Source organism: Adiantum capillus-veneris, chromosome 4 (assembly GCF_014529385.1).
Source record: "Adiantum capillus-veneris isolate H3 chromosome 4, ASM1452938v2, whole genome shotgun sequence".
NCBI classification, from domain to species: Eukaryota; Viridiplantae; Streptophyta; class Polypodiopsida; order Polypodiales; family Pteridaceae; genus Adiantum; species Adiantum capillus-veneris.
This window is the reverse complement of record NC_140934.1, coordinates 14,351,190-14,372,112: the sequence shown is the minus strand read 5'-3', so window position 1 is coordinate 14,372,112 and position 20,923 is coordinate 14,351,190. Positions and strand designations below refer to the sequence as shown.

Below are 20,923 nucleotides of genomic sequence, written 5' to 3'. Positions count from 1 at the left end.
TGCAAAACAACTCAAGTTAGCTCAAAAATTTCCGAGGGACAATCAGTTTGCTCTTTTTATTAAGGAGTTAGCTTCTCCTTTCTAGTCTTTTGATAAAGGAGTTAGCTGCTCCTATCGGCTGTTTTGATCAAGGAGTTAGCTTCTCCTTTCGTCCAGATCGGAACTCTTGATATTCCGGCGTAGTAAAATTAGCCATCATACCCAGACCGTATACTGATCTTCCTCGGGTGTCTTGATGTACTAAAATTACATACCCAGGCAATCTCATCCAATTAGGAATATTCACTGGTTGGCACATCACAATGCAACACAAATGCTCACATATGCATGTTACAAGACATAGAAACATAAAGCCGCCGATGAACACCTCCCGCATAACCTAACAAGGTCAGGGCCGGGAGATATAGAGGCCTTTTACAACCAAACGCCCCCCAAACCGCAGCCTGCGTCGTTTGGAGGTGCTGAGAGTAACCACTGCTCAGACTTCTTAATACTCCTCCCGCATAACCATCCAGGTCCGGGCCGGGAGTCGCAACAACAATTATTTTACAAGCATACAACCAAACGCTCCCCAGGCATTGGCCTACGTCGTTCCGAGGTTCAAACAATACCAAAACAGTATTTCTCACTTCTCCACCCGGGAGTAAAATCACCAATCATTGAAACCAGTATCAAACCAGAGTCAAACAATTCAAATCGGCACCAAGACAGGTTCAAAACAGATACCATCCATTTCAAACAAATTCCAAACAGGATCACCAAACAAGCTCAAACAGAACTCAAACTTAAAAAGCAATCTCGACATTAGTCGAGCTCGAAAAGTCGACCGACTTCCCATCCTGAAACCTGCACCAAAAATTAGGGTTAGGTTTCTTCCATAAGGTCGTAGCCGAGCACAGCATGGTCCATCAGCTCTTGGACAAACAGTGTTTCTTTGGCGGCGATGGTAGTCCCAAGATAACAATCGCACTCGGTCTCCAAGTTCATCTGCTCGTGAAGAGACATCTACTGGGAGACGTCGAGAAACTTCAAGTTATAATCTGCTAGGGTTTCCATGGCAAGCATTTCAAGATACCCCACTCTGCCAGAAGTTGCACTCCAAAGGAAGATGTCAGAAACCATATAACTTCGGGCAAAAATTTTCTTGAAAGCTTGCCAAGTCCTTGGAGTATGCTGCTTGGTAGCTGTAGAAATCAACATCTGCATAGCACTGCTTCTGAGAAAAACAGTGACTTGAAACAAATCTGGATCCTTCTCTTACAAGTGATCTTAATTGGCTTATGCCCTGTAAGATACTGCGGTGAAGACGGGAGCGCGCCCGATGCGCGATGAAGTAAGGGTGGGAGTGGCTAACAAGTCCGGGTTGGAGGGCAAAGATACCTTGAATCAAATTCCAATAGCACTATCTGCTCTTTTGTAGGACCGGTATGCTTTTAGAAAAGCACACGCCTGATGCTCTGATACCACTGTCACAAGGCGGACACCACGTGCCAATAGCACTATCTGCTCTTTTGTAGGACCAGTATTCTTTTAGAAAAGCACACGCCTGATGCTCTGATACCACTGTCACAAGACGGGCACCACGTGCCAATAGAAAAGAGCAGATCGAATAGACTTTTAGCACTTCAATAACAACTGAACTGAAAGAGAGAGACGACACGCAACACGGAGTGGCGGAATTCCACCCCAGAGAGTATTGGCCCCAAACCTTGGCGCCCCTTTCGGTATTTCTTTATATTGCATCATCAAAGTACAAGCCGGTACTCCAGACTCTACACCTTCTCCAGGAAGCATGCCAGAAAATGAGCCCTAGCCTCATATTTAAAGGCCCTTGGCCTGAAAAGCAGTTTATATGAAAAGCTTTCAAACTAAAAAGCTTCTGGTCCAAAAAGCAATGTCAAAAGCTACCAACGCAATTTACGGAATCCGTAAAGCCTGCCACGTCATCAGCCAACGCAAAACGCGGAAATCCGTACAGCTTGCCACGTCATCATGTCAACGCAATTTTCGGAATTTGTCTGCTGCCTTAGGGTTAGGGTTTCCAGAATTAGGGTTTCTTGCAGAAATTAGGGTTTGCAGGTTTTAGGGTTAGGGTTCCCAAAATTAGGGTTTCAACAATTAGGGTTTTCAGAATTACGGTTTCTGGCAAAAATTAGGGCTAGGGTTTTCTACACTCGGGCAACCACGTCCTCACTCTGTGACACTTCTTCTGCTGCTTGTTCTTCTTAGGGTTTAGGTCCCTCGGCCGGCATCTGTAAGTTGGCTCCATTCTTTAGGCTTCGACACGTCAGCAGTTTGTTACACAAACGAGGACGTTTGAGATTTCAAGAGGGGGTATGTCACCAGCGTGTGACTACTATCTATCCTTTTTGTTGATTTCTTTCTTATTATTTATTCATTTTCACTTTTTGGAAACACCCCTCGGGAAATCTAACTGCCCTGCATTGCATATAGCTAGTGTGGAACTGTTCAGAGGGAGTCCAGGCCTCAGGGCAAGAGAGCACTAAGGTTGGACAAGGACTATGGTTAGCCAAAGTGGGGTCATTGACTAGCCAAAGTGGAATCCTTTGCTACAGAGGCTACATTTCAGTTATGGGTGTGGCTGTAGTGTACAAAGGGGGTCGGATGACCTAGAAAGATACAATGGCAAAATCTCCTAATATTTAGGGAACTGCTATTTTGGGACCTAAAAATGTGTTCGCGTCATTATCTCCGGAATGACAAGGGGAACATTTTATTGCTTTGCAGTGAAGTCAACTGTGCAACCGGTCGGGAGATTTTTAGGCGGCAACCCCGAAACGAGAAATGGCCTGTAAGTGTGCCAAGCGGCACATTTCTGTGCAGTTTCCTCATGCAAGAGAAGGGGGTGCTGATTTTTAAGTTGGGATGAGCCTCCTTTTGCAAATTGTCACAGGTTAAGAGCTATGGAGTGCTTCCTTTCCCTCTTATGTACAATGCGGTGCCAAGAGTGATGCCCTGCACGCTACGCACTGCTCTCTCTCTCTCCCCTACGGCAATATGTTATGCCCCACTAGTGGGCTTTTCATTTGACCAATGTACAGTTATGTGGGTTCATGCGCGATTGCCGAGGCAAGAGCCTCTTGCACAGGTACTGGATTAGCTAGAGGCTAATCCCCCGCAAGTACAGGTGAATTCGGAGAGGTTTCACGTCCAAAATCTCGTCCGATTCAAAGGGCAAGTAGCCCTACAGGTGCGGGAGCTCAAGGGCTTGCTACGGATGCGACCGGCACGCAAAACGGAGCCCGAAACAGTGAATTACAGCCTGCTGTGTATTTTTGCAGGTTTAGGGTTTTGGCCCTAAACGGACCCTAATACCCCCAGGATGTTCGGGGACGCGAGGGGACTGCTGTACAGGTGATCAGGCGCATTTTCAGGGCTGAAAACAGAGAATTCAGCGTGCTGCAGATTCTCGCCAGGTTTTGTAAAGTGTCCGTATGCGTCGGGAAAGTCATCTAATGAGTGGGAATACTGACGGTGAAGGGTCCTAGTACAGTTATGTTGCCGAAATCGGGCCAGAACAATTGAAATTCAGCCAAGATTGTGCGGGGCAGCTTGTAGGGAACCACAGCTTTTATTCGCTCTGTTAAAGAATAAAGAAATACCAAAAGGGGCGCCTGATTTAGGGGCCAGTTTGGTGTCGGTCTTCTCATACAGGTGCAATCTAGCAGCCTGTATCCCTTTCCCCTTTTGTTGTGTCTTGAAAGTACAGGTAAAGTGGGCGACAAATTAAATGGGTGAAAGCAAATAAAAGTTTAAGTGTAAAGTCTACCGTCCTTTTTGGATTAAACAGGCCGGTTTCAGGAGGGGGGGCCAGAACGGGAACGGGGCTGGAACGGTCCACCTAAAGTAAGGAGTGAATTACCTCCATTCAGCTTAGTCTCAAATAAACCCCTAAACAACCCCAAAACTGCCCCCAAATCTGCTCCCTAACCTGCCCTCAAACTGCACCAAATATGTTCCCCGAAGAGCCCTAAATCTGTCCCCAAAAGCCAACTTTTTGTCCCCCAAATGCCTACTTTTGCCTGTTCCGCCCGGCGTTTCGCCGTTTCGGCTCATGTTCCGCCCATTCCGGAACACCATTCCGGAACACCGTTCCGGTTACACCACGTTCCGGAACGGCGTTCCGTTCCCATCTCCATTTCGGCAACGGGACTCGTCCGGAACGCCGTTTTGGAACGTTTGGGCTGTGTTCCCCTTGTTCCCTGTTACAGTGTACTCAACCCAAAAAACTTGACTAGCACCCCAGAAAACTGGGTACCTATCCCCAAAATTCACAACTTGCTTATCCAAAATGAGGAATGCACGTGCTATTCTCCTCGTCAGAGCTCTCTGAAACCTTACTTAATGCAAGGGCATCTTGAAGCAAAGTCCTACTTGCTAGCTTCCAATATGTTTTTAAGGTAGAAGTCCCCTCAGCTTTGACTTCAAGGAGTGTGCTTATGATCGAGGTAGTTGAAAGCGCGTGCTCACAAACTTGTGACATAACCTACGACACAAGATTTGCATGCAGGTCCATCTACTCCACTAGCTTGTTGTTTCTATTTTTAGATTTGCATGCAGGTCCATCAACTCCACTAGATTGTTGTTTCTATTTTTAAAGTTCATCTAGGTAATGTATCAAGTCACGAAGGAGATTCATATTCCCTTCTTGGCCAACAACACGGCAAGTACTAAGCCTCACAATTAGTATTGCATGACTCCCTTCATAGTCAGAGAACACAAAATTGTGTAAAGAAACATAAAAGCCAACAGAAAACACAAATCAAGAAATGTTGGCAACAGATCCAAACTTTTGTCAAAGCAAAAGTAAGTTAGCGCATACAGACTAGAGAGGTCTCTTCATTTCTGTGTTGCAGGAAACGGCCCCTCCAACCTCTGGAAACGCGTTTCTGCGTTTCTGGCGGGGCTGCTATCACAGGGACGTGGCAGCTCTTAACTATGTCACGAGGACGTGGCAACTGCTAGCTTTAGTTGTTGGTTTCTTTCCAATGGGTTTTGTTTTATTTTTGAGACCCTCTTTTTGAAGTAGCAAACGGTCGGACATTGTATGGCCAATGTGAACGGTAGTTTCACCCACAGACGGGAAGTGGTCGGCACTCGAATTCGTATAGTAAGAGGATGTCTAGGCTCAGAGCAAGATCATATACGTCCCCCCGTCACACTTAGCAAGTTGGTGGATACTAGGAAGTGAACTCAATAAAGGCATAAAGTCAAGGTGGGACTACCAGCAAAAAGTATCCGACAATTGGGCCAGATTGCATTTTTGATGCAGTCCCAATGAGGATAGATGGTCAGATGACCACAGGGAGCCCAACGGAATCGTTTCCTAAAATTTAGGGAACTGCTATTTTGGGCCACGAAATGTGTTCGCGTCATTACCTCCGGTATCACTAGGGGGACACTTTACAACTCTGCCACGAAGTCAACTGGGCGACCAGTCGGGAGATTTTTAGGCGGCAACCCCCAAACGAGCAAAAGCTTGTAAATGCGCCAAGTGTCACTTTTTCATGAACTTGCCTCATGCAAAAAAAAGGGCGCTGATTTTTAAGCTGGGAGAGGCTTCATTTGGGTTTTTGTCACAGGTTAAGAGCTATGGAGTGCTTTCTTTCCCTCTCATGTACACTGTGGTGCTAGGAGTGATGCCCTGCACGCTACACACTGCTCTCTCTCTCTCTCCCCTCATGCAGTTATGTGATGCCCCACAAAAGGGCTCTTCATTTGACTGATGTACAGCTGTGTGGGTTTATGCTTTTGTGCTAAGGCAAGAGCCTCCTTGAGCAACAACAAGGGTAGCTAGCTGCTACTCCAAGGCAGGCACCGGTGAGGGTCATAACCTCACCGTATAGGTGCAAATTCACTGCTGTGTATGCGCAGAAATTGACTGTTTTTCAGCCATACGGACGCCAGAACTCTTGGGAATCGTGCCCCACTGGCAGAGGACAGCTAGGAGACTGTTTGGGGCTGAAAACAGGGCAAAAACCAGTAAATACAGCGAGCTGAATTTACTGTTTTTGGGCAGGAATCAGAGGGTTTATGCCAGTGCAAGTGAGATCCAGCAGGGGAATTGATTTCGCGCAAGTTTTGGGGCTGTTATGCTGCCAAAATTGGGCCAAATCAGGTAGTATCTAGTGTGATACAGGTAAAGGATTCCCAGGACCTTACTTTGTAATTTACCCTCTCAAAGAATAATGAAATACCGAAAGGGGCGCCAATTTTGGGGCCTACAGGTTGTCGGCGTCTGCTCGGAGCATTCTAGCTTCCGAGAAGTGTGTGTATTCAAGTGTTAATTCCCATTGTAGGTTTCCTTTGCACGTTCTCTCTATGTGTGTCTAAAGTAAAGAAAATCAGGTGCAAGCCAACGCCTACCACCACACGGGCCGGTTTCAAGGTTCCGTTGCCGGGACATCGATCACTTTTTGCTCAAAGAGTGAGCCTCGGTTGTTTTGGGTAAAGACACAGAGTACAAGAACGCGGGATTACACTATGGCCGACAAAGGGAAGGACATTATGGAAGAGGGTTCCTCTTCAAAGGAGAGGGAGGAGATTCCTATGGTCTTCGAGACTGGCGAGAGTTCACGGCCACGTCAGTCTGTACCTCTTGTCAATGTGAATGTCCCTCCAGTAGTACAGGGCTTTATGACTCGGCAACTTGAGGATGATGCATTCAAGACTCAGTTAGTTGCCGCGGTGAATGTCTTTTCGCAGCTGGTGGAGAATCCAAGGTTTATGGAGTTCTTGCAAGCGCCACCAATGCAACAGCAAAATAGGCAATCTACATTGCGTACAGAGCTTGTTGAGGCTCAAGCACGAGTACTTAATGCGACTCAGCAGGAAAGGTAACACTCGCATGTTGCGGAGTCAAGGGCTCCCAAATAGGTTCCTCCTGTGCTTGAAGAGGTGGCTAGAGCGCCTATTCCACAGGCTATGCCAGTTCAGCCCGCCACCTTTCAGAGCCCGCATGCTATCTTGAATGGACACGGAACTGGATACCAACTATGCCCCAGTTTTTCCACCACCCACGGTACATCCTGGGTATTTCGGGGGTGGATCAATGTTCCAAAGTATGGCTGGTTATGCGCCTGGAAGTCAGCCGTACATGCCAGGAACGGTATTTGGGGGTATGCAAGGCATCATGCCAAACCCCATGTATGGTAGTATCGGCATGCAGCAAGGTTTTCACTACAACCAGGGCCAGTTTGGCGTGCCACAGGGTCATTTTGGCATGGCTTGTTTTTCTGGACAGCAGCTAGATATCGCACCTCTGACCCAAAATGTGAATGGCCAAGATGTGCCGATCATGCCTACTACAGTGCCCATGTTGCTGACCATTCCTTATGATAACTTGGGGGCACTGGAGAAGCCAAAAGCTTACAAAGAAGGTGGTGCAACTGTAAAGTTCAGTACCTTCAGTGGTTTCGAGGATAAAACAAAGGCTCTCACTTTCCTCCGGCAGTTTGATACTGCTATCAAACTGCTTATGCAGGAGGGAATTTTACAGAGGCCTCGAAAGTCAGGAAAGCTACCACTTTCTTAAAAGACAATGCGCTCACATGGTGGACAACATTGTTAATGCAAGAACAGGCACCCGCCACTTGGGTTTACTTCAACAAAATGGTTGCATCTACTTGGCTGTCAAATGAATTTGAAGCCGACGTCATGACAGATTGGCACCAGCTTACTTCAGCTTCGTGCAAGAGCTTGCTAGAGTACAATAGGAGGTTTTGTAAAGCGTTACTCTCAGTGACCTCCTACAGATTTGTGCCAATGACAGGGCAGATAGAGAAGTACTGTTGTGGGCTGCCTAAAGGGCTTCACGATTACTGTACAAAGAACAGAGTGGCTACCCTCACTCAGCTTATGCAAGTTGCGAACACTGGTCTTACGTTGTTGAAAGGAGAGGACAGTGGATTTCCGAGCAATGACAAAGGAGGGCAGCAACAGAAAAATTTAGCGAAGAAGCCCTTTGTGAAAACGGCTCTTGATGCGTCACAGGGGTCAGAAAAGGCCACCAAAGACAAGGATTCAGCCAAAAGAGACAGAAAAGGAAGCCTTTTGTGCGCAAGTCGCTCGAGGAAAAGAAGGTTCTAATGGCTGAGAACAAATGCTTTATATGTGAGCGCCTGGTCACTTTGCTACCAATTGTCCACAAAGGAAAAGACCAGCTGACTCGGCGGATAAAGAAGACCAGAAAGGCAAGAAGCCTAAACCCACGGTAGGTTTAGTGCCAGACATGGTGGGTGACAGGCCCAACACAGATGCCAATGAGTTATGCAGGGCATGGGGTAAAGTCAGGGATCAGACGGCACTCATCTTCTTTGATCCAGGTGCCAAAGCCAACTTTATCTCACCAGAGTTAGCTATGAAGCTGGGCATCAGAGCTGAAGAGATGGGGTACACAGCAGAGGCAGGGTTGGCATGTCCTGGCCACTCAAAGTGTGTTACTCCCCTTATTGGAAAGCTGCGTCTGCATATCCAGTCATATATGGACACAGAAGAGTTCTACATCATGCCGCTGGAAGGATGTGATGCCTTGTTGGGGATCCCGTGGATGTTCCGAGTGCATGGAGTCTTGGATGCCTACAACAAAAAGATCATTGTACAGCATAGGGGCAAAACTCACATCTTGGATGTAAAGCTTAAAGGAGAGTCGGTCCCTATTGTATCTACTTCTGCTATCACTTCTGTGATAAAGAATCATCTTTCTGTGTACTTGATTTTTGCACGTGATGTCTCAGATAGTGATCAGTCAAATTTATATGTGTTAGATAAAGAAAGGTCAACATTTTTGCAAAAATTTAGTGACAGTTTTTTTGATTCATTACCGGCGCAATTGCCGCCAGAGAGACTTGAGGACCATCGAATAGATTTGGTGCCAGGGTGTAGCCCACCAAATAGACCTCCCTACAAGGTTAGCGCAACGCAGCAAAAAGAGATTATGGGCCAGATTGAGGAGTTATTAGAGAAGTGGCTGATTCAGCCTAGTTCTTCACCCATCTCCTGAGTGCTCCTAAGAAGGATGGCTCATGGCGCATGTGTATTGATTATCGTGCGTTGAATAAGAATACCATCAAGAATAGATTTCCTATTCCTACAATTGATGATATTCTCGACCATTTAGAGGGTGCTGCAATTTTCAGCAGGATAGACTTTAAAAGTGGGTACCATCAGATTCGTATAAGGCCAGAGGATGTGTACAAGACTGCGTTCAGAACGACATTTGGTCTTTATGAGTTTCTAGTGATGCCACTTGGGCTAACAAATGCTCCTGCCACGTTCAACAGAATGATGGACAGGATTTTCCGCTCGCATCAACAGTTTGTTGGGACGTTCTTCGATGACATGATAGTGTATTTGAAGAATGAAGAGGAGCATAGGCGTCACTTGACCATTGTGTTCGAAGAGTTGCGCAGTCTACTTGTCAATCCTAAGAAAAGTGAATTCTTCCTGGAAGAGATCCACTTTCTTGGCCACATAGCCTAAAAGGATGGTGTTAGAATGGATCCCGCAAAGGTCGAAGCTATCAAGACATTGCCAGACTTGAAGACTGTGCATGATGTCAGAAGCTTCTTGGGATTGTGTTCCTACTATAAAAGGTTTATCAGAAATTTTGCAGAGATAGCATCGCCTCTTCACGCATTGCAAAAGAAACACGTCACTTTCAGATGGACCCAAAAAGAGATTTCAGCTTTTAGTCTCTTAAAGGAAAAGTTGACTTCAGATCCAGTAATTGTTTTGCCAGATCTTAGGAAGTCATTTGTGGTCCAGTGTGACGCGTGTGGCAGTAGCATCGGAGCAGTGATAATGCAAGAGGGACGGGTACTAGCTTATGAAAGCCGAATTTTGCAAGGGCCAGCGAGGACTATGCAAGTCTATGACAAAGAGCTCTTGGTCGTGATTCATGTGCTTTCTAGCTGGAAGCACTACCTCTTAGGTGCTGATTTTGTTGTCCAAACAAATCATCAGACCTTGCGATACTTCTTGACACGGTCAAAGTTATCCGAAAAGCATATGCGATGGGCAAACATTCTTTCCATGTTCCACTTCCAGATTATGCATGTGGAAGGCAAGAAGAATGTTGTGGCTGATGCGTTATCAAGAAAGCCACAAATTTCAGCTGTGTCAATTCCTTATCATCATGAGCTAGATGACATGAAGGAACAGTATACTACTGATGAAGATTTTGCAAGGATCTTTGAACAGTTACAAGAGGGGCAACATCACGAGCACTACCTCCTCAGAGATGGTTTTATGATCATGCATGACAGACTTTGTGTCACTAGGCCACTGCGACATAAGGTCATGGAAGATAGTCATGTCCCATCGTATGCAGGGCATCGTGGAATTAATGCCACAGTTAAACCGGTAGAGACATTCTTCTATTGGCCTATCTTGAGGAGAGATGTGGATGCCTTTGTCCGAGCATGCATAGTTTGCCAAAAGGTCAAGTTTGATAGGCAAAAGGCACCAGGGTTGTTACAACCACTGCCGATTCCGGATAAGCCACCGGAAAGCATTGCTATGGACTTTATCTTTGATCTTCCAAGAACGCCAACAAGGAATGATGGTATATGGACCATTATTTGCAGGTTCAGAAAGCAAGCCCATTTTATCCCTGTCACGAAGAAAATAAAATCTGATCAAATGGCACACTTGTTCATGTACAATGTCTTTAAGTACAATGGTATGCCACAATCGATTATCAGTGATCGTGATCCTCGCATGATCAGCTTGTTCTGGAGAGGATTGTTTGAGAACATGGGCACTACGCTCAAGTTCTCATCTTCATTTCATCCACAAACTGATGGACAGTTAGAAGAGGCTAATTCTACTGTCTTAGATCTGCTAAAATGCTATGTGTCAGATAATAAAGGCAAGTGGGAACAGTATTTGCCTATGCTTGAATATGCGTACAATCAGAGTCACCAAATGTATTGCAGCTTTACCTTGAAGCCTTTGGGTTACAACCTACCTATGCCCCAACCCAACGTGTGCAAAGGATGGGTAATGATGGAGCTAGTACATCAAATGTACATATGAATTCAGTGTAATAGATGGAAATAACAAAAGTATAAAGGTCTCATTAAGTCATTTGTATCCATGTGTTACGACCTTTCTTGCGGATACATGCGATGATAAAAGAGTGTTGATAGCACAAGATCATCAGTGGCGTGTATTTTATGGTATGCAATCGAAGACGTTTGTGATTTCAAGAGGGGGGTATGTCACGGGGACGTGGCAGCTCTTAACTATGTCACTAGGACGTGGCAACTGCTAACTTAAGTTGATGATTTCTTTCCAATGGGTTTTGTTTTATTTTTGAGACCCTCTTTTTGAAGTAGCAAACGGTCTGACATTGTATGGCCAATGTGAACGGTAGTTTCACCCGCAGACGAGAAGTGGACGGCACTCGAATTCATATAGTAAGAGGATGTCTAGGCTCATAGCAAGATCATATAGGTCCCCCCGTCGCACTTAGCAAGTTGGTGGATACTCGGAAGTGAACTCAATAAAGGCATAAAGTCAAGGTGGGACTACCAGCAGAAAATATCCGGCAGTTGGGCCAGATTGCATTTTTGATGCAGACCCAATGAGGATAGATGGTCAGATGACCACAAGGAGCCCAACGGAATCATTTCCTAAATTTAGGGAACTGCTATTTGGGCCACGAAATGTGTTCGCGTCATTACCTCCGGTATCACTAGGGGAACACTTTACAACTCTGCCACCGCGAAGTCAACTGGGCGACCAGTCTGGAGATTTTTAGGCGGCAACCCCGAAATGGGCAAAAGCTTGTAAATGCGCCAAGTGTCACTTTTTCATGAACTTACCTCATGCAGAAAAAAGGACGCTGATTTTTAAGCTGGGAGAGGCTTCATTTGGGTTTTTGTCACAGGTTAAGAGCTATGGAGGGCTTTCTTTCCCTCTCATGTACGGTGTGGTGCTAGGAGTGATGCCCTGCACGCTACACACTGCTCTCTCTCTCTCCCCCCTACGTGCAGTTATGTGATGCCCCACAAAAGGGCTCTTTATTTGACGGATGTATAGTTGTGTGGGTTCATGCTTTTGTGCTAAGGCAAGAGCCTCCTTGAGCAGGAACAGGGGTAGCTAGCTGCTACTCCAAAGCAGGCACCGGTGGGGGTCATAACCTCACCGTACAGGTGCAAATTCAGCGTTGTGTATGCGCAGAAAATTGACTGTTTTTCAGCCATTCGAACACCAAAACTCTTGGGAATCGTGTCCCACTGGCAGAGGACAGCTAGGGGACTGTTTGGGGCTGAAAACAGGGCAAAAACCAGTAAATACAGCGAGCTGAATTTACTGTTTTTGGGCAGGAATCAGAGGGTTTACGCCAGTGCAAGTGAGATCCAGCAGGGAAATTGATTTCGTGCAAGTTTTGGGGCTGTTATGCTGCCGAAATTTGGCCAAATCAGGTAGTATCTAGTGTGATACACGTAAAGGGGGTGCCAATTTTGGTGCCTACAGGTTGTCGACGTCTGCTCGGAACATTCTAGCTTCCGAGCAGTGTGTGTTATTCAAGTGTTAATTCCTGTCGCAGGTTTCCTTTGCACGTTCTCTTTGTGTGTGTCTAAAGTAAAGAATTTCGGGTGAAAGCCAACGCCTACTGCCCCACGGGCCGGTTTCAGCTGCACATTTTCAACTGCCTCGAAACGTGTCGAAGCGGCGCCCATTTTTCTCCTTTAAAAAAAAGTCAAGTTTGCGTTAGGCCTAGTTTACTTTAAAAAAAGGCAAAGCTAAGTTAAGCCTCCCTGTTTGAACTGGCCACCCATCGTTAAAAAACAATCCCAAAAGCTTTACAAAGAGTGAAACTGGTCCTATGCACAACATAGACAAAGCTCCATACGTTTACAGAATTCTTTTCTCGACATGATTGCAAGCAACGGTTCTTCCATGTGTGTGTGTGCTGATGAAAGAGGATGATGCATGCAAATCTACAATCTGGAGACTTCAAGAAGGAGTTTCGAGGTAATTGAGGGAAGATCAAAAAGTCCCTTGCTACTTAAGGTACATGGGAGGATCTTCGCTGCAGATGAGTATAGCCAAAACCTACAAGAATCTTTTCAAAAGATTAAGGATGCTATCTCTATCTCACAACAAAGGCAAAAGGCTGATGCTGACAAGCACAGAAGAGCCCAAGCCTTAAAAGAAAATGATTGGGTCTTATTAAAATTCCCCAAGGCTCGATTAAGGCCCACGAGGGGCAAGAGTCCTACGGGACACCAAAAGTACTATGCTAAACTAGCAAAAAGGTACTATGGTCCCTTCCAGATTCTTAGGCCAATCAATGAGATGGCCTATCAACTCAAGTTGTCCAATCATTGGCTCATACACAATGCTTTCCATGTGAGCCTATTAATTTTTAAAGCCTTACAAAGGAGAGCCACCTCAAGAACCAACTACTAAAGACCCACCGGAGATCGAGGACCAAGAGGAGGTGGTGCAGCTCGCACAGAAAAAAGGGGCATTCTCTCAATACCAATCTCCATTTAAAAATCTTCAAAAAGGGGGATTCAAGTTTCCCTTTTTCAACATTTCCACAGTCAATGGGAAGGTTTTCTGAGTCTTACACAGATTTAAAGAAAGAGTTAATAAGAAAAAATTCTACATGGCTCAAGAAAATGGCGTATTCCAAACAGTAAGGCAACAAAAGGCAATCAGTATGGTTTTGGAAAAAAAACTGCAATCAAAAGACAGGTTCTTACTTTTATGATGCAAGCTTATAGTAAGCACAGAGAGCAAATATTTTTTTGCCAGACAAACTGAGCACAAGCTCTTGACTGAGGAAGATGTGATTCTATCTTTGATGTGATGCAAATGATCCCACTACTTGTTCGCTGGTATACCATTAGCTAAATCTTCATGAAAGGCCGCAGCAGAGGGAAATAAAAGAAACTTACTTCTTGAGGTGGCCCAAGAAGTCGTCCACCGTTGCAGCATCAACATCACAAAGGAGTGAAAGAGATCCATTACTGCCAGGGGCACTTCCTCTCAGATTAAGCCTGTGAGTAGGATTAGGAGGCCGGTAGAGGAAGGCGTCAAAGAGGAACCTGCCTTGTGGATTTAAGAGAGCCGCATAGAGGGGCTGTGCAAGAGCAACGGGTTGGTTGGGGGTGGGGAGGGCTGCTTCTGAAGGAGGAGGCTCTTGCTGTAACCTTCTCAAGTCGTTGCTAACCAGACCCTGCAGGAAGCGAAAGGTATCTTCACCCTCTACGCGCACCACGCTGCGGCTCTTCAACCTCGAAGCGTAGGGTCCTCTCTCTTTGATGCTGCTTCTTTCCTCTTCATGGGTGCTGTAGCCAAACGATGGTGCGCCCCAATGCAGCCACCGCAGCCGTCTTACGGAAGACGTGCAACACCTCACTCTCATGTAAGCCATTACCGCTTTCCGCAAATCGCATACTCCTCTCTCGCAAATCGCATGCTCCTCCCCCTCTCTCTCTCTCTCTTCTAAAATGCTGCAGACTCATCAGTTCAGAGGGCTTTCCGGTGTCACGCTTGCATGGTTCTGGCCTCTGCTGGCCTCCACGTGGAATTGGAGCGCCTGTTCTGCATTTCTTCACACAAGCTGCAATATTAGGCTGGGTTCACACAATGGCGGAGGAAAAGTAGGGTTGGAAAGGGGGCGGAAGAGTTCAACGTCCGTTCACACAACAGTGACGGAAGAGATTTGAGTTGCTACGGTTCACATGGTAGGGACTACAACTCCATAGTATAAGTTGAATGGGCCTAAGTTTCTATCTACCAAAGACACTACTAGTTGGAGCGATCAATATTGATAAGTTTGATGCAAGCTATAGGAAAAAACAATAGTATAAATCCCAATGCCAAATTACACTACTAGTTGGAGCGATCAATATTGATAAGTTTGATGCAAGCTATAGGAAAAAACAATAGTATAAATCCCAATGCCAAATTACACAAGCTCGTCGAAGGTCGATGATGATGACTCATTAACAAAGTACCATCACATACTTGTTGTACTTTGTTCTAGCATGTTCTCTATATAAAGATCTTTAAAGATTCTCCCAACGATTGGTACCTGATCATAGAACACCTCCTTCATCACCACTTTGAGCTTGCTCAATTGCATCCTCTGCCCTTGTGGAACAAAGAGCTTGAGTTTTCATTGTAGAGCTTGTTGTTGCAGTTCTTTAATCCTCTTCCAATGAATTACCAACCATCATATTGGCTTTGGCATCACGCACCTGGTGTGAAATGTGTTGTGAGTTTTCTAAAAGTCAAGAATAGCTAATTGAAAAAAGTTAGCATTAATTTGATGAATAACTTTAAAGGGGTCAAACTACCTTGAGAATTGTCATGTGCTAGCATGCGAGCATTGAGCTGGTGTCACCATGCCTTGTGAACACACCCAACCACGTGCTCTTGCCTAACTAGCTACTGCATGAAAATTGTTGCTATCATTGAGTCATCTAAACCCAATTGTATTAGACGTGGGCGGAGAAACACAATCAAGTGCCCACACGGGGTCTTTAAAAAGGTGTCCCCTCAACACTATCTCCCATGGGGTCTTGAATGAGCCCCAAGCAATGGGATAATCATAGCTAAACTAGTATGCAAAAATTTAGGCCACGATGATCGTCCAATTTTGTGGGGCCTTATCCACGCTTTACCAATTTTACCCGAGTTTATTTTTGTCTATTCAAGTTAACATTATAGTGTTGTGGTTTTCCCATGGGGGCAAGCATACCCACTCCCTTATGTGGTAGGGCACTACCTTGCAATGGGTATGTGATGGGTTCAAAGCCTTGGGTGGACACACATGCCCGCCCTTTTTTTGGTCGTTGGGTCACCTCAAGATCCACAAGCTTGTTTTCCCACTATCAATTGCACCTCCCAGGGTTAGTTAAATACCCCATGGGAGAAAGGCACGTAAATAACTAGTAGGTGCAGAGGAGTCGTACTGAGCTCAAAATTTTGATTCCGACTCATTTCGGCCTTCGTTTCCACTACAAGCTACTGCGTAGGCAATTTTGTCCTTTTGTGTAGAATTTCTTGCAATGCAAATTTTTTTCATGATAGGTCCCTTATAGTCTTCTTTGGGTTGTGCTATATATCACATGTTGGTCTTACTTCTTTTTTCCTCTTTTTGGGTAGTTCTCACATCACTGCAATCACTCTCCGTGGTTGAAAACAACACAGACATTTTCAAGATGTTCATTGTTGAGGACAAATTGGATGGGGACAACTACCCAATGTGGGCTTACATGATGACACATGTTCTTATGTCAAAGGGCATATGGAATGTTGTGCAAGGCCTTCGTGTACGTTCGCCATCTGTGGAGACGAGCTTTATTGAGGATGTTGGAGGGTGTAGGTATGTTGTTGGTAGAGTTGTTTTGCTTATGGTTGAGCAGTCTCATTGGGATGTTAGAGATGCATAGGCTCATGCAATAATTGTGTTATCTTTGAAGCGCACTATTACTCCTCACATTCGCTCGGCAAAATCAGTAAAACAGGCTTGGGATATTCTGGCTAGTCTTTATGCAAGTCGCAACAATGAGGCTAAAATTGCATTGCTGCGTAAAGAGCTAGAGTCAAACATTATGAAAGAGGAAGATGACATGGACAATTTCCTTGTTGGTATCAAGGATATTAATGAGCAACTCATTTTTGCAGGCAAAATCATTCCTCACAGTTCACTTGTGCAGACCGTTCTTGATGCATTGCCAGATTCTTACCAGACTTTCACTAGTACTTAGAGACTTATGACCCAAGGAAACCCTCAAATTGTCAAGTTTGATGCATTATGCACATTGCTATTGCAAGAGTCTCTTTGAAGAAAGAACAAGACTAAACAATGTGAAACTAAACACACTGTTGTTGCTACTAAAAGAAAAGGTGGTAATAGCAATGTAGCCACTTCTCATGGTTCTTCGGCGAGTAGTGAATCACCTGTTCCTAATGCTTTTGTTGGAAGGACCTCATTTGGGAATTCTGGCAAAAAAGAAAAAAAAACGTATACATTGCCATTATTGCAAGTCTAATGATCACTTGATAAGGCTGTGTCCTAAACTGAAGGCAAAGAAAGCCAAGAAGAAAGAGGCTAGTTTCACTACAAGTGCATCTATTGTAGAATCTTTTAGGAATATAATGCAAGGTAATGTAGTTGCTACATAAGCTCCATTGTAAATGAGGTTTAGAAAACAAAACTTTGCCTTTCAATATCTTAAAATTTACTCTAATTCAAACCTTTTTTTCCCACTTCCTCTTAGCTGAGTTTGCATTTTGATAATAGTCAAAATATATCTTTCCTCTTTGTATTGTTCATTCCCTATTATTTATATCTATTTTTTTTCAAAAAATAGGTTTACAAAAAATAAACCATTGAAATTTAATTTACAAAAATATTACGATTCAAATGATGATGATTATAGCCAAAATCACAGCCCCCTCTATAGCCACAACATTGATGCACTTGGGTTTTGTAGATATTGCTTTTTCCTTACAATTGCCCTTATAGAGTAATGCAGTTATTCTAATTGAGGTTACAAGGGAGGAACCTTAGTCTTAAAATTTGTTAAGTTTTCATGTAATTTTTAAAAAAAAGAAACTTTTTGGCCTACTTTAAGGGAAAAGGCTATAATAATGTATGTTTTTTGTTTTAACAAAAAAATGTACTAAAATTTTAAATAAAAATTTGTATACTAAAATTATCATTGGAGATAAATCTTATTATACTCATATGATTTTTAGTTTAACAATTGGTCATTGGTGTACTTTAAATAATTCTTTTTCTTTTGGGTCTAGCTTATATGAATTTACAATGCATTGCACACATGTTGTGCCACCTTGCAAGAGGCTTGCAAAATTATTCCTAAGGGCATATTGGTTGTCAAGAAGGGTCCCTACATGCAGCATGCCAACTTCCAAGGATGGGAGCCTCACCAAATGGTGTCCACAATACAAGTATGTCAGAGTATAGTTAGCATCCAAAAAACTCCAAAATTGAGATTTGTGGGACGAATCCATGTTTCAAGAGTTGGTCCTCGTGGCGTTGAGCAGATTTGTTGAGGCTACGGTATGGTTAGAGCAGGTCAAGAAAGGTTGTGTGTGTGTATCTGGAGAAGTAGTGAGTCTTCAGCATACTAATATAATTAAAAGCTTGTACAAGAGACAAAAGGCACTTCATTATGTGCACTATTAAAAGGAATCATTGCTCTTGTTCAAAATAGCACTTGACTTTAACAAGTTGTAAAGCAATGGCATCAAAATTCCTTATCTCTTCACATTTCTTTCTAGGTCACAAGTAGCTCTCTAATGGTCTTTTTTGTTTTACATATTTAGTTCAAAATTTGCATTCAGTGAGTGTTGAAGACTAATACTTGCACTAAGCAATGCAAATTAGCATCCTTTAAGGCATGCCCAAAATTTTAGCTAACTTCATATCATATTAGAGATAAAAAGCATAGGCACATGTAGATTTATACACTCTCTTGTACTATATTTATCAATATCTTTTTTCTCTAGTCTTTGGTATTTGTTTTTGTTTTTTTTTAAGGGATTCATAATACTCTTACAGGTGCTCCATTTAGACTAAGACAATCTATTCCCATCTCTACTTGTTTTGTTTGGTATTTATTGCCTTGTCTTGGGCTAATTAAAATTCGTTCATTGTCATACAACTTTATCCTATAAATCTTAAAACTGGGTTTTTAGATTTTCTTTTTTCTTTGCACTATCATTCCACTTGCTTTTTTGTGTTTTCATCAACATGGATGAAGGTGATGGGACACTTAGGAATCCATCTACACTTGAGCTTGTACAAAAGAACGAACACCAATAAGAACAATAGAGTTTCCCTTCCTCAACACCTTCATCTCCACCATAGCTACTTGCGACCTTCGCTTCATCACTCCCTGTGATATATAAAAACATAAAAGACATCTGCACAAGGAGGTTGAGAAGAATGTGTATGGGATTGTCATAATGGACATTATAGCATAGCTATCTGGCACTAACATACACAATATGTCAATCCTTAGGGAAGCCACTGGGATGGGGCATAGAGATGCATTAGGTTTTTCATACTCAATGCATTGAGTTACTCTGATAATAGATGCTTTTTTTAGCAATCAGTGAAACATCACAATCGATCTACAACAAGCCTACGCTCAATCCTTGCTCCGACTAACTATTCCATCATTCCTTAGTCAAATGAACTTCAAACATCAAGAAAAGTTGGGAGACTATAGGAAATGGCAAATAGAACCTATCATCCTAACATCCCATTTCTAAGAGGTACATGAATCATGATCCATCATTTTGTAGGTCGACAAAATACGAACAGAAGTGGTCTAACATCGTCATGCAAGGCCTAAGAACAATCTCCTATCAAAAAATAAGTATTAACTTGAAAATACCATCAGAATAGTGGATTTAAGCTTGCACAATGTAGAATCCAAAGTGAAAATGTACATACTACAATGAAAAGGCAAGAGGAGAGAGATACAATGCAATAGCCATAACTTGATTTGGATTACCAGAAATGAAGTAATGACGATCACAAAGTAGCTTTGTGAAGTAGCTCTTCTCGTACATGCTTGTCCAAAAAGTTGTGTTTCTCACTTCAATTTTAACCTTTATTATACCTAGGGCTTCTAAAAATTGGCCTTAAGCCTAGTTTCCATGAGTACAAGGTTTAGAATTCTGGAGAGGGGACTCTACAAATATAATATCTTTACATTATAAATGAGATTTGGGCTGGAAGGGTTATCCACATATGTATCTGCCCCCCTCCTAGAAGATTGTCACTCTCAACATCGTTTAGTCAAGATCACGTCATTGCGCTTTGTCAAGTGCTTGAATAGCATGCACGTACTTTGTAGCTCTTGCTTTAGCTTCAGCTTTCTGGGCCATATAATGCATTGGGTTTGAGACAACTTGTCATAAAATCTAATATCTAGCTTTACCCAAATGATTTTCTCATGTTAAACTGATCATTTAATATGGGAAGATAAAAGGGAGACAAGAGCTAGAATATATATGTGTTTTTAGACCAAGCTCAGCACGGGACCAAAAGGAGATGGTTTCATCTGAGCCAGGGCTCACAAGGAGATGGTCTATTGAAGAGAAATGTGTGCATAATGGAGCTTAAAAGACCTTAGGGTAAGTGTCATTAAATATCTCCAAAGGTTACTGTGAAAGTCCTTAGACCTTAGGTTAAGCTAGGCCTATGCTTGAGATGCTTGATGAATAAGGTGCTTGAGATGATGACTAAGGTGCTTGGTCAAGCTAGGCTTGTACTTGAAGTTAAAGCCAATCCCTACAAGGAGGGGGCGAGCCCTTGAATCTAGGGGCATGAGAGAGCGAGAGAGACCATGCTATTGCTAAACCCATGCATGGTGACTAAGATGCTTGAGGTGCTTGAAAGTCAACAAGTGGCCTACAAAGATGGGGGCTTGTGATTGGCTAGGCTTGAGAGAGCCAATGAGCCGCAAGCATGAGCTAGAAGAGCGGGCAACCATCCAAGTAGATTGCTAAGTTGAGGGTTATACTCTCTTCCACACACTCTCATTGTGTGAAGTGCTAAGTGCAAAAACTTCACCTTATCCAAGCTTGTTGAGAAGTTGAGAGCTTACACCAGCACTCTTGGCTATGGAATTAACCGAGAGCCATGCTTCAATGCTTAAGCTTGCCATCTTCTTCGTCATCATTACTATGCTATGATGCTATGCTAAACAACAAGAGTGATGATAAGTGAGGAACTATTTCTTTCTCGTAAGAATGCTTCTTCTTCCTCTTCCCTACCCTCATTCCCTGTTACCTGGCTCCACCGTTGAAGGTGTTTGAGGTCTTGGGACTGAGACCGGGGACAAGTTAATCCTTTCATTTAGCTAAGCTACAGACATAATTGTGGTGCATG

General features: G+C 43.7%; 1 protein-coding gene across 2 annotated transcripts in view; it reads right to left on the bottom strand.

Annotated features, from left to right (window-relative positions):
• The window catches only part of LOC147458748 (Glycine cleavage T-protein family), an 85,953-nt gene extending 71,355 nt beyond the window's left edge, over positions 1 to 14,598 (bottom strand). The window contains exon 1 of one of the 2 annotated variants that reach the window (XM_086510191.1): positions 13,938 to 14,598. In XM_086510191.1, the coding sequence (XP_086366317.1) occupies positions 13,938 to 14,416 (479 nt within the window). In that variant the 5' untranslated portion in view covers positions 14,417 to 14,598. The remainder of the gene's footprint in view (positions 1 to 13,937) is intronic. The other variant, XM_086510190.1, reaches the window with a different exon arrangement.
• Between the last annotated feature and the right edge of the window lie 6,325 nt (positions 14,599 to 20,923).